General features: G+C 41.3%; 1 protein-coding gene across 4 annotated transcripts in view; it reads left to right on the plus strand.

The window, feature by feature from the left end:
* anks1b (ankyrin repeat and sterile alpha motif domain containing 1B) overlaps positions 1–13,976 on the plus strand; it is a 178,829-nt gene extending 164,853 nt beyond the window's left edge. For 2 of the 4 annotated variants that reach the window (XM_079582745.1, XM_079582747.1), the window contains 6 exons: positions 1,216–1,287; positions 4,632–4,718; positions 5,428–5,565; positions 5,695–5,862; positions 11,743–11,834; positions 12,850–13,976. In XM_079582745.1, the coding sequence (XP_079438871.1) occupies positions 1,216–1,287; positions 4,632–4,718; positions 5,428–5,565; positions 5,695–5,862; positions 11,743–11,834; positions 12,850–12,898 (606 nt within the window). In that variant the 3' untranslated portion in view covers positions 12,899–13,976. Of the gene's footprint in view, positions 1–1,215; positions 1,288–4,631; positions 4,719–5,427; positions 5,566–5,694; positions 5,863–10,438; positions 10,562–11,742; positions 11,835–12,849 lie in introns of all 4 variants that reach the window. The other 2 variants (XM_079582748.1, XM_079582746.1) reach the window with 2 other exon arrangements.
* Positions 13,977–14,474: the final 498 nt, after the last annotated feature.

Raw genomic sequence — 14,474 nt, forward strand, 5'->3', positions numbered from 1 at the left:
ATAGGGCTGCAATGTTTGGAGGGAAAAAAGCAATTGTGTTTAGATTTACGTAAAAGATTATGTTGATACATAATTTTAACATTTTTAAACTCTGTATAGTTTGCAAAGAGTATTTTTTTCAACCAAAAGAAGAGCTGTTTTTGTGATTAATTGTGCAGTCCTAACGCATAAACAAAGTGCAACAGATGAAAATTATGGACTTGAAGGTTTGTTTGTTTTTACATGTACTTCAGGCTATGGCGCAGAGGTATAAATGGTAGACAAAGAAGCCACATAGTCCGTGTCATATTGTACGAAGAACTATTTCACATGCGGATAGGAAGGGCTGAATAGTGCAGAAGGGGTTCCTTGAGGAGAGGCAGAGTGCTCACCGGGTCACCGCAGTAGAAGGAGAGTGAAACAGCAAAAATAAACGTACAATCAGGTGCTCTTCAGACTCATGGGGCGAGGCTACTTAAAGGAGAATGAGAGGAGAAAGGAATTATTTGCAAATTCAGAGTGCTTCGGCTCCCTGACATTCTCGGTACAGAATAGTTGTTTGAGCTGAACAGTAATTCCAATACCATTAACATTAAGAAGTTCTGAAGTGTCCCAATCTTAGATAAGGAAGCCACTTTGAAATGCTATCAAATGAGTTCTTAAACATTTTAAACTCACCTATTTGATAAGTTGAAATAGTAATGTACACTATCACCTCACACTGGTAAGAAAGATATCTTTGGCAATCATTGTGTTCAGAAAAACAATCGACTGTAAAAAATAACAACTTTGCAGGTTTGGAGATTATGCAGTGTTGAAACCCACTCCTTGTCACTCACATCATGAACAATAACTGAATTCTGGTATGACTTTAGTACAATGTCAACAATCAACAATAACCTGTCATTCGGTAATTACAAAACCGGACTTGAACTTGTCTAGTGTTCGGTACCGTCGCTGCTCATGACTTGACTAAGTACAGAGCACGTCATGGTGAAGACGGCTGAGGCGGGCGGCACAGAGCCTTCAGTGTCCTCCTGAATAACATTGTCATTGAGCAGGAGCCTCGTCTTGCTCATTGGACGCCCACGACATTTTGTCTAAATTAAAGCTCGTCAGTGCTGCAACAATGGGGTTAATGCGCCATCTTAAATGCGCAAACGCCGTAATCAGCCTTGGTCGCCAACACACTTTCTACCCTTTTTACAAGCTTTTGTGCCCCTTGTGTGTTCACAGTACCTGGGATCCATGTTGGTAAAAGAGCTCAGAGGAACGGAGTCAACACAAGATGCCTGCGCCAAAATGAGGGTAATCCAAGAACACAACATTACACTGTCATAGCATCACATTAGTCTCAGTAGTAAAATACCAGCAGTGTATTCTCATAGCCATATGAAACCAAATGGCATTCTACTCTATGTGCCCATCCTGAAAATGGGAAAAAATGGATCTGGCATGTAACCCAAGGCAGATATGTAACGAAGAATACGGCCCTTTTTGGTGACATAAATGCATATTGTTTGTTTCTGGAGTATATAACCCAAGAACTTTCAAATGTGTTGCCTTTATTGTGGGGTTGCATGGTTGATTTGTATCGTCTTTAAAAGAAGGAAGTAATTGAATATGAACTAGGGATGCACTGGAAAAAACACAATACCGGGTATCGGCTACAAATATCTGATACTGAACTGATACCAGTTTTGGCTCTCAACGCCTTAAATAACACAACTTTTACCATCTTAATCTAAGTGAATATGGACATGCTGTATATCATTGTAAAGCTAAGAACGAAGAGAATTCAATCGCTGAGTTAGTTTTAACCTCCACAAACTTATTTTTGATCGCTACGCACAATGCCGTGGTTAGCATCAGTATGCTAAAGCTAGCGGGAGCATGTTAATGCTAACGGAAACTAATCAAGGCGGGGTCTGAAACTATGATAGAAATACCCAAAGTAGCTTGGCTACTGCTGAAACCAAGTGTTTGTGTTTTAGTTTAAGAAATAACTGATCTAACGTATTTGTAATGATCAGATCACTTTATGTGTCATATACCCAAGGATAATTCGTGCAGAAAATCTGACTTTATTGATCTTAAAATGGAGAAAAGAGTCACTCAGAGAAAGACACTTTAAAGAAAATCTCTCGGTATCGGCAAATATCAGATATCGATAGATACTGAAACCCCAGTATCGGTAGCAAAAAAGCAGGATCGGTGCATCTCTAGTATAAACTGCTAGATGCTGCCCCCCCAAAACTCATTTCTAGCTCTCAAAATACCTCTCGCACATCCTGATGGTGGACGTGAGTTTCTCAAATACACATTTTGAGTGTGTGCAAAGCTTTGTCAGACGCCAAAGTAAAGCAAGCCCGACAGCCATATAAATAAATTGATCTGATTTAGACTCCTGCTTTTGCATTACTGATCAATGAAAATGTATTATATTTAGCTACTTTTAGTGCAAATGACATGTCTTTAATAACAAATCTGTGCGTTTACAGTGAAAAAAAATAGGACTATGGTGGCAAAAGCAATTTACAGTACTCAACTACAAGGAAGTTAAGTAGCTTTAATTACACTTGAGTGGATTTAAGTGCAGTGAAGGGTTGAATCTGAATAATTCTCAGCACCCACACCCTTAACCTGAAATCACGTCTCCCTTTTGTCTCCGCGTTGTCTCTCTGCTTGTATTCACATGATGTTTTTGGATCAGATCTCTGACTGTAGCGCTGCGCCTCGCTCTCGAGCTGCTGCAGTGTGTTTTAATATTCATCAGCAAAGGCTTCCTGTTCTATCGGCTCGCCTCCTTTCTCATGTCTTTGTTTATGCTGTCACATCACACGGCATCTGTCATCCCTGCCTGTATAATTTAAAACACCGTTGCGGCACGCTGCTGTTGTGATGAAATGCGCCAGATCAACTTTCTGGGCGTGTTGATGCCTCTCCCGTACCTCTGCACTTTTATCTTCCCCTCCATCGGCGCGCAGTGCGAGTGAGAATCACAGCTTTCGCAGCCTCAAGCCCTGAATGTGCAACGATGCCTTTGTCAGCTCTTCAGCAATACCCGATCCTGACAGCTCTGAAGCAGTACATACTGAGAGGCACCAAAAGATCGAACACACACTAAAAAGTAGTCATTTGACAAGGGGTAAAAAAAAAAAAGGACAAACTGATAATAAGAAGATTAGAAGTGAAAATTACACAGTGACTTGCGGATTCTTTTCTTAAGTATATTTTAACAGGTTTTGGCTGTTAGCAATATGACACTGTTACCCCTGTAAATCACACATTGTTATTGCACTTAATATTAACCGTGGTGTGGAAGTGCTAAAATCATATTGAAGGTTGTTTAGTTATACATTTGCTCATGCTTGATCTACTATATACAGTATGTGAGCAAGAGATGGTTTTGGATGTGTAATAATGTCTTCCTCATATAGTGGGTGATTTGCATTAAAAATATTTATATGAATTGTACACTTTAATACCCATAGTGCTACCGTGATAAACTGTGAGTAATCTTTGGTGTAATAATATTAAGACTCAAAACAAACATGCCAGCGATGCTATATGTACTCCTACTGCTATTTTTGCAATAGGTTCTTCTACAAAGACAAGCATTTTGAACGGGAGTTTTTAAACCTGATTGTTTGGCTTTTTGTAGGCAAATCAAAGGACTGGCATCTCCACAGAGATGAGCCCAGCAAAGTAACAGTTCAGTTCTGAGGAGAGACCGAGAGGGATTTTAGAGGGATTTTTCACCGATCAAAACACCCGTAATAAAATAAATGTTTGTATTTTATTCTATTTATTGGGTGAAATGTTGTGTACCCCTTTAACCCCTTGACACCTGAATTTATTTCCGATTATATGTATGTCGTGAATTAAGGACAGACGGTGTTGAGGGGTTAAAGGTGCATTATGCAACTTTTTTATGTGACAAAACTACCGCTGCAGTAAATTTTAATATCGTCGACTGGGACCTGGATGATATCTAAAACTCTACTACAATGGAGAATCATTGGGCGAGTGAGAGCCTATATAAACAGCAGGAAGCGATCAGTCCTGAGTGAGGATAGTCATAGGTCAAAGTTGTCCAGACTTCTACAAGTAAATATAGGCGGATGGAAAGATATAAAGTTCACTTAAAGGTGCATTATTATTTTACCTTGCCTTTACATCACGGTGGTCTCTACAGCACTCTAGTGAGAGGGTCCGCCTTCCAAATAATTGGTCCTGGAGCGTTGTAGAGACCACTGTGATGGAAAATAAACGCATCAAGCAGACTCACACAGCATGCGGGGTCACTACAAGGTCAAATACACACAAATATCAACTTTTTTTCTGCATTAAAAAGTTGCATAATGCACCTTCTCTCTGCATTCTGCACATGCCTTTTTATGCCTGTGCAGCTTCTGTCTGGATGGCCTTCCTCTAGGTTACGCTTTTCCCCCGTTCACCTAAATCATGCACAACATAACAATCCTCCAGGTCCAGCTGGGTAGACCTTCTTTACCCCTCCAAAAGAGCTCGAAAGCCAGTCTCAGGAGTGTTTAGGAACAGCAAACATGAACGATTTTTGGTTTGGATATTTCATTAACCTGATTGCAATTCTGTCTCCTCTGTCCCTGCTCTTTTTTGTGCTCTCCAAGAAGTCGACAGAACAGATGAAGAAAGTCCCCACCATCGTTCTCTCGGTGTCCTACAAAGGAGTGAAGTTCATTGACGCCACAAATAAGGTATGGCTCACCGCCCATTTCCCCCGTTGTGCCCGCAATAAATAAAACAGGAAAGGTCATGATTTTGGACGTGATCCGGAGCGACCTTTGTGCGAATCAGCCCCCGTCAGCATTAGCCTGTTAACATTAACCTCTGTGCGAGCCTGGCTCTTAAATACATAGTGCAAAAATCAATCGACTATAAAAGACTGGTTCGAGCTGATGTAAGAAAAGTCAATGCATTATCTCATGTAAATAATGCTGAATACATATTTCTGAGCTTGCAACACAGCATTTTTCTCTTTTAGTGCAACATAATTTTGTTTAATGTGAAGATGATTTTTTAATTAGGCAGACATTTTTAGCTAAAAGACAATATTTTCAAAAGAGATGCTCCTGCTCGCTCGCTGCCCCAGAGTGCTTTTAGGTCGATTTGTTGATTTATAATTCTGAGCAGTATGTTTTTGTTTCAATTAATGCAAGAGAAAACAGAGTGCTCTCCAGTGACATTACCCGAGGACAAATTGCAGCTTGTTGTCTCTGCAGAAACTCTCAGACCAACACTGCGGGAATGATTATGGTTTTGATATGTGTGGAATAAGATGAATAATGAATCAAGCTGTTTGTTTTCCCTGGAAGTGTTAATCAAAAATCTTATTTGGAAAAGCAATCCCCCCTTTTTTTTTATCTTCGTGCATATTACAAATACTATTTTCTTTTCCCCATTCAGAACATTATAGCGGAGCACGAGATCCGTAACATCTCGTGTGCTGCTCAGGATCCGGAAGATTTGTCCACGTTTGCCTACATCACCAAAGACCTCAAGTCCAGCCACCACTACTGCCATGTCTTCACTGCTTTCGATGTGGTCAGTATATATCAGTGAAGAGAGACAGATTATGGATTATATTTAGTCACACCTAATGCTTTTTTTGCCAATTGGTCCCACTCTGGAGCATTACTGGAGAATTTACAGTCTCCTTCTCCTTCCTCTCAGAACCTGGCGTATGAGATTATCCTGACACTGGGCCAGGCCTTCGAGGTGGCCTACCAGCTGGCTCTTCAGGCCAGGAAGACGGGCCATGGGTCGTCTACGTTGCCTGAGAGCTTCGACAGCAAACCTAACAAACCAGTTCCCAAACCAAGAATCAACATCCGCAAATCTGTAAGCAACAAGCAACATCAGAAGTCACTGGAGTCACAGCTAGTGGTTCTCAAACGATGATACGGTGGCTCTTTTGCAGTGTGAATTAACTGTTTGGATCCTGTTTGGTTTTAAACTGAAGGCTGAACCATTTTGTTATTGTGGTTTTACTGTAGTTCTACTTTTATCCTTCTGTAGTTCTAGTTTAGTTTTTACTTCCATTTTCTCCCTTGAAAAGCACTTCAGAGCTTACTTAGCCTCTGGAGTGGTTTCAGAAGTTTGAGAAGCACTAAGCTCTGATAGATTCTCATGTACTCAATTCTTTGCTGTGTTAAAATTATCTGGCCTTCTTCTAACAGTTGGATGGATTTTCACTGTTATTTGTGTCTTGAATGAAAGCCAAGCTTTGAAAGCCCTGTTCCAAATCATAACCAGCTTTCTCATGAAAACTCATCTTCATCTTAACCCAAAATCTGCCCATACTCCCAGCAGTTCTGGTTTCCTTTTGACTGTGTTTCTCTCCATTGTGCTCTGTGTGCGGGATGAGGCACAGGTGTACCCGTATATGATCGTGCGCTTAGTGTCCGCTCAGTCCAGTGCACACGCTGGCCTGATTGATGAGGGCTGTTTGCATGGGGCTCATGGGAGATGTGCCCAGCTCCTCTGTTTCTCTGTGTCTGCTTAAGAATAAAGTGGGGAAGTCGCACATACTGGGGTGGTACAGTGCGTGTATTGACTTTTCAGTCCATCAAAAAGGCTTCAGTGTGCAGAGGTGGGTCATAAATAATGCAGCATTGCTTCATTGGCTTGCAGCGCTACCACTGTGCAAAAAATCACATCAATAGACAACCTTTGAAAACATAACTTTAAGACATTATCAACAGATTGTTAGACATATTTGAGATTCACTAAACTATATATAGAGCAGAAATGTACGCAATTTCCACAAGTTAGGTAAGCAACGACCCAAATGTATTATTCTTTTTTTATTTCAACTTAAAGCAGAGCTAAGTTACTTGTTTACCTTAATAAATCCTTTTCGTAGTCCCTCTGGGGGTAATACAAGTGTTAATGGGATGATGTTAATGGGGGGACTTTAATCTCCCCCTGATGTCTCTGTCCAGAAAACCACCCTTGCAACTTTCCCTGCACCGGGAGCTAACTGCGGGCTAGCGCCACTTTAGCAGTATTTACAGTCAAGTTTGAGTGAAAAAAATTCTCTCCTTTGTGTCATTGAGTTGTGGCACAATGTACAATATCCCTCTCTCCCTTCGTCTTTTCTGTCAGCGTAGAATTTTCTCTCACGGACAATTAATGAGTAAAAAAATATGCAACATGCTACAACACCTGCAGTGGGCATGAGTTCCTGAGTTCTGCTTTAAAGACTCTTTTTTTTTATTACAAATAATGAAAGACGAAGCCATGAAATTGAAATGTTGCGTGGTCCAAACTAATTCCAAACATTCCTAACATAATGGCAATATCTTGATTCTTCACAGGGACGAGTTTACAGGCACGTTTCAGTTGAAATTGATCCAAATGCACAGTGTTTTTCCTACAAATGTCTGTGTTTACAATATAAACAAATGTGTCGTTCTACCAAAATCTGGTATAGTAGTGCCTTTAATCGACAGCATTTATCGACCAAAGCCCACAACCCACTGAATATAGTCCTGTCATCGCACTTAGGTCCCTACCCACCAGCTGAGAACGACTTTACCCAGTGCAGCGTGCGCGTGTTGCCTTACGATGTCGCCTTTTTGAGACCGCGTCGCTCTGTCTGCGTGTAAAGCTGTCAGCCTCCTATTAACCCCAGACTGGTCCTCGCATTACTCACACTGGCTGCTGTCCCCATAACACAGCCTCCCCACGGCAGCAGCACAGCCAGTGTACTGTTACTGTATGCAGCTCCAGATTTATACCTACTTATACATACTGCTCCCGTCACCGAATACGCTGAAGACAATTGGCCGCTTGTGAGGAATGGTGTCACCGTCTAAATTTAGGACGGAGGGAAGAGTGAAAGAAGACGATAAAAAGTGCACATCCAGCAGCGTGTGGTCGAGCCCGTGGAGATGATGAACGGCGGTGTGTGTACTCGCAATCTGCTGAGTCCGCTCCTGTTACATTAACCATTAATTGTCTTTGTCTTTTCCTTGCTTTGTGTGGTTAATGGCTTGTGATGTGCAGTGCTGGAGGATTTACTTAATATTCCCGCCACCTGCCAGCCATAAACTCCATCTTGCAACAGTGTTACTGCCCCAAAGTGCTTCCTTTGTTCCTCTGCACCACGTCAACACACCTGGCTCTTAAACTGAACTACAGTAATGTGCAAATGTTTTTATTCACTCAGGTAATCACTCAATATGTAATAAGATAAAAGACCTGATGTATTTTCTTTTATACAATTTTTAGAGAGGGTGACAAGTTACAAGCTGGGTTGTCGGGAGATCTGAATTTTGCGAATCTTGCGACTGTCAGTTCGAACCATAGACTGTATATATAAATGGACAGCTTCTGCTCGCTCCTTCCCGTTTACCATAATGACCACGTTCGAAGGGGAAATCATGGCTGATTTACAGACTCTCCCTCCCCAGCTCTGATGAAGCATGTTCCTAAAAAGGGCATAAGGGCGGGATCTTCACTGTAGACTCAGCCCTTGCGTGACGTGTAGCTCGCACTGCTCCAATGCTAACAGTCCGGCTCTCATTAAGTACAGATTTCTAAAATTCTTCTTACGAAAACCAGTCTGGTTTCTTTAATTGTGACTCACCCAGCGTCATCTCAGGAGGAATATCTAGCTATAGAAAGCATTTAAAAACTAGAAACCAGGCGTTAAAGTTGTTTTTAACGTGTCTAAAATCCAATGCTTTTAAATGGGAGACTAGCGGTGATATGGAGGCAGCAATGGCGGAGCAATGGCGGCCTCTAGTGTCGTGGGCATAAAGCAGAGCAGCCAGCGGGCATTGGTTCGAAGAACCGATCAAATAGCAGTATTGCCAGTGGTCAGGTTCTACTTTTGCTGACGGCAACAAGCACTTTTTCATCCAAATTACAACACAGCATCAACAAAAAACACAAGCGCTTTGTTGATTAGCTACATTTTGAGACTTGGCTGTGACTGGTAGCCAATGAGGTGCACTCGAGCCAATCAGCAGCAAAAATCCCCCAAAATTATATTTTTATAGTGCATTCCAGGCAACTGGTAACTGGTATCTTTCCCACTCAGAGCCTTCCAGGTGATTGAACTTGTTTATAAACAAAGCGGCTAATGCCACAACAGTTAGCTCATACGATACTAACGTTATATGAACGTTTCTCGAAACCAGATATAATTAAAAACATGCGATATAACGTTATGATGAAGGCTGTGACCAAAAGCAACGTTCACGTCACTGATGCAGTGGTTTTGTTACATTTTTTGTTACATCAGAAATTTACCAGCTAGTTGCCTGGAACGTACCATTACTGTGCTAATGTTTCATAACACACAGGATTACTTTTGTTGTGTGTCATTTTTTGGAGTTTGAGTGTTTAAATATATGTTGTTATGATCTAAAGAGACACTAACTTTACCTGTGAAACTAGCATAGTACCATTTTAAGGAAACATTTTGTGTAGCTATGGAATGTGTATTTACCCCTAAACTGGAAGGTACTGTAAATCCGCATGTGTACGTTTGTTTTCTAAGGCTGGTCCTGTAAACTGAGCATCAACTAAGTGAAAGAAGGTGCACTTTACTAATTTCGTGTGACTGCAGCGATATGAAAACAGCTTAGAGATATAGCAGCCGTGTCTAGTTATGGTAGTGATGGAGCTTGCTTGTAAACATTGATTTGCGCGTCCGCTCATTTGATGTGCTCCAGGATCATTTCTCATCTCACTGATCTGGTGCATTTCGAAGCATTAAAGTCCAATTGGAGCCAGTCAGCGGAAGTGCTTGCTTTGCTGAGTGATGCTGCTGTGCTGTATCTGTCTTGTTGGGGGTGTTGTTGCTATGCAGAAGTCACTCTATAAATGTGCTGCCTGTTCTGGTTAACAAATGCAGGGTATGGCCTATTAGTTTCCATGTGTTTGCTTGTGGTGCGCAGGCTGATGTGTGCTCGGTGTGAGTGTGGCACTAAGCATGCTACTTTGGGACTGCACAATGTATCACAAAATGTCATTATTACGAACTCTCAATATCTGCAATATCGATAATAAATGTGTGATGTTGTTAAAATTGCATCAGCTCAAGTTTCATCCTCATCTACAGGGTGAGTTTTTGTATTGTGATTGTGAGGAAAAAACACTTCACATTCCCTGCCATGTATGAATGTCTTTGGGTGATTGTGAGAATGGTTTCCGAGGAACTGTTGTCTTAAAATGGCAGAGGCTCTTCCACCGTAAGTGAATGAATAATGTATGAGATTTAAAGTGCCTTTGAGTCTTTGGTGAAGCATTTGTCTTCATTTAGTTTAACTTACTGAGGAGAATATAAGATTACAATGTGATCGTATTGTGCAGCCCTCTTGTGCTGTGTGATTGCCGTTTCTTGCCGTGCTGCTTGAAGGCTACAGGCTCACCTCTGACCTGTGTATGACCTTTGCCCCTGTAGGTCATCATGCCCCCCTCCAGCCGCTGGTCATTGGGCCACATTTACACCCCTCATCGGCCTCCTCTCCACCCTCCTCTTCCTCCCCCTAGACTCTTCCATCTACCTCACAAAGCTCACTCGCAGGTCCTCCACGCCTCTCTTCCTTCTATTCACTCTCCATTTTCTGACTGTGTTTTTAAGTAAGTCCGTTCTCTGTAAGTGCTTTATTTGTTTTGACATTTCTGCTAGCTTTCTCTGCTGTGGCACCACTTGATTCTTTCGACGCTGGATCCTTAAATGCTTTAGTTTATTTAAGCTTTTATATATGTGAGAAGGCAGGTTCTTCTCATGCAGGTACATTGCTTTGCTGACTCTGTGTTAACTTGCATAGGCCTGTGTACAATAACATAAAACCATTCAAATATGTATCCAGTTAATGAAGTTTAGGATCCAAGAGCAAATACAGGATTTTCACTGTGGCGAATATTTGTCTTGACTTTTGTAATCCTATTAAACCTGCATATAGCTCTTTGCCTATTGACTGAATCCGGCCCATTTTAAAAAACGGTGTATTGCTATTTGATCACTATAGCTGGTACCTCCCGATGAAAGTGTGTTCATTCCTAATCCTATAAAAGCTTCACAGGATTAAAAGGTCTGGTTATATGACTGAGTGGCTGGAAATGTGGAATATCATTACCATTTGTGATAGAAGCAACAGCAGTGTGTGAAGAGGAGATAAGAGCACTATGTCTCCGTGGGATTATTACCAAATTAACACTAAATTCAATGAATATGTTGAGTACATCTAAACGTAAACTATTACTCAATTGTGTGTTCATCAATTACATATAAAAAACTTATGGACTGGTTGCTGCATTTCTGTTGATAATGAAGCTGCTGCATACTGTGTATGTACACTTTATTTTATCAGAAGGTATAAAGTGCAGTGCATGAGCTGAACTCCATATGATTCATTTCCATATTTATGAAATCATTTTGACACACATACAGTATATCTTAGTTGTTCATCTCCTCTGTGTGTCATCTCCTGTTTCCTTTTACATTCTACAATTTCATATAATTACTTCATTAAACTTCCACCTCCTGCAAATTGCAGTATTTTCTTTATTTGAAAATAGGGTGGCGAAAGAAACAGAAATATCCACTGAGATTCATATGGTAAATCTAAGAAACAACAGCCTTTTAGCTAACAGTGTACATTTGACCTATATTCTATACATGTGAATGTTCCTACACTGTAGACTGTACTTTTTTCATTGATAGTTTCTGACTGTTCTTCATGTGTGTGGGATGTGTGTCAGATGGAGCAGCCGTCCATGGACCAGAAGGGCCACGCCAATGTGCCGTGGATAGTGGAGCCAGGTCAGGAGGCGAAGAGAGGAGTCAACACCAAGTACGAGACCACTATTTTCTAACATACACCGCCTTGTCCACTCCTGTGTGTGTGTGCCTTTCAGAGGTGGCCCTGTACTGGGGCCCGCTCCGAAGTGTGGCCCGAGAGACGCCTGCCGCGTCACCATCGGCCAAACTAGAAAACAAAAGGCCCCGCCCCGATAGGCCAGTCTGTCCACTGCATGATGACGTTTGGCGCTACGCTGTGTCTCTCCCATCTCTCTTGTTTAGCTGTCTGCCCCGCCCCTCTCCTGCCTGCAGGCTGGCGCATGACCATGACCCTGGCAGCGGTGCCTCACCTGTAGGAAACGGTCAGATATTTGCACCTTCAGTTTGTTGCTCAGCCAGTGGTCAACAGACGGTTGTTCTGCTGCCAGCTCTTTTTTGCTTGATTTTTTTTCCTGTTTTTGGATGCAACCTTTTTGGCTTTGTCTCTCTCCTTGAACTCCTCCATGCCTTGCTTTTCTCTCCTCACCAGCCTCTGTCCAACTGTCCTGGACGTGGGTTAGGTCTAAAACTGTGTTAAGACCAAAGCTTTAGACAGTGTTGGGGCCCAGTGGAGCTGACTGTGAGGAGTTGTCTGAAAACATTTCAGACTTTTTTGTTTTTTACATTTTTAATGGCAGAGGAGAGCAGGTTTTAGGAGAGGTGATGTAGCACAGTGCAACTTTTGACTCTGGCTGACTAAAGAGTTCATCCAGAAAGCATTCAGAATGTATTTTGACTTTTTGATTCTTTCAAGTAAAACTTTTTTGTAATTCACATATTTTTTGTGTAACAACAGGAACAAACACACGACAGTCGATTATTAAATCCGATTTTAACTTGTATAATACTCTCTTTAAAAGTGTGCAACATTTTTGTTTTTTTTTGCCCCGAGTGATCTTATATTGAAGGTTTAAAACTCTGCTGTGAAAGGTTTGGCATGTGGCTTGTGAGACGCATGTTGACCATGTTGGGTCCAGTGGAGAGTCGTGTGAGGGCTCTGTCGATAAGTGATGTCATCTCATTTGCAGGGCAGTGCCGGACGCTCATGTCTATTACTGTGGAATGCAAAGAATGTAGCCAGCCGTAAACACGGACATGGGCACACACACAATGCAAAAGACTGCAATGGACTCTTTTGTCACTTTCAAAGACTACAAACATGGCGGCAGCTCAACAGTGTTTAAGGTTGACTACTATATTTGACGTGACACACAGTAACACACACACTATCAGGACAGCGTCTGGACATCGGTCCACTTTGAATGTAACTGAATGCAGCAGGAAGTCGCTTTGACCTTTGAACTCCGAGGACGATGGTAGCAGCCAATGGGCTCGTCACAAGCACCACCGGGCATGCGTGGGTATGGTCTGATAACGCCTTTTAATTTCTTCAAGGTCTGAAAATACTAGAGATATATGCACAAAACTGTCAATATAATTTGACTAGAGCTAGAGATGCAACAGCAGTGTCCGAGGAAATGTTTGTTTACAGCCGACGTGGACAAAACGGCATCTGGCATCTAAAAAAAGTATTCTATTGGTATTGCCCGACATTTTCATGTTTATTATGAGAGTATTATATTACTGATGATTATGATTATTCTTGTGCAATTCTTGTCTACGGTTGTCTTAATGTTACATTATTTTTCTATGACAAGCTGAAATGAAACGTTGGGCTTGAGATCGACGGCCATCTTTTAAAATAAAAAATCTGTGAGATGCTCCTAGTTGTATGCAGAGAGTGAATGTTTGGTGGCTCTAACTTTGTCAGGTTTATTCTCCATTGTTTCTCATGGGGCTCCTCTCTTAACTAGCAGATTACTATTTTACACACAGTATTACTGTATTATTTGGATGAGATCTTATCCGGTTACATATGTACATAGATATTTTGTCAACTCATTGTTCATATATGTATGTAAAGAGAAAAAATGATTTGCAGTTCACTGGAAACAAGGTACAAAATAAAGGATGTGAAATGACTCTTGTTAGGCTGTAGAGATTGTATTTTGGCTGAACGTTAATTAGCGGACATCACTGCTGGCCAACTCATGTACATAGGCTTGGGCTTCCAGCACGCTGATTTTTGTAATTTGGGCCATTATTTATATCCTTGTAAAGCACATGGAATAAAATTTGAATTGTACCACCATTATCCTGTGACAATTTTCATTTCTGCATCACACACTCAAAGGTATTATTATATTGATGTTATAATTCAAAAGTTGTTTTTGTAGCAGTTATAATAATTGCAATTTACTCCTGTGTGATATGACAACAATTTCTAATCAGAGCACTTATCAACTACAAATCTGAAGTGCTACTATAATTCTCAGTTTCAAAAAGTAATAATTCCCGATCGGTGCAAAACAAACATGAGCAATCTCAGAAGAATCGTTTATGCAACACCGACTATCAAAGCAGAAGCAGTGATACGTGACCGTTATGAGGAGGCTGGGTTTGTGTCGAGGCTTTTTGTTTTCTTTTTATCGTTAATTCACTATTGCAAACAGATAAACCTGCTCTGAATACATCCTTAACTTCACACTAATGAGCTCAGACTTAAATAGTCCACCTAATGCACTGGGAACATCTTGAGACCTGGCCACGGTTAAGCAGGAGAAAATGGTTTGATGAATTAATAAAATGGTGT

The sequence above is a fragment of the Gobius niger genome (genome assembly GCF_951799975.1).
Source record: "Gobius niger genome assembly, chromosome: 2".
In the NCBI taxonomy this organism is placed as follows: Eukaryota; Metazoa; Chordata; class Actinopteri; order Gobiiformes; family Gobiidae; genus Gobius; species Gobius niger.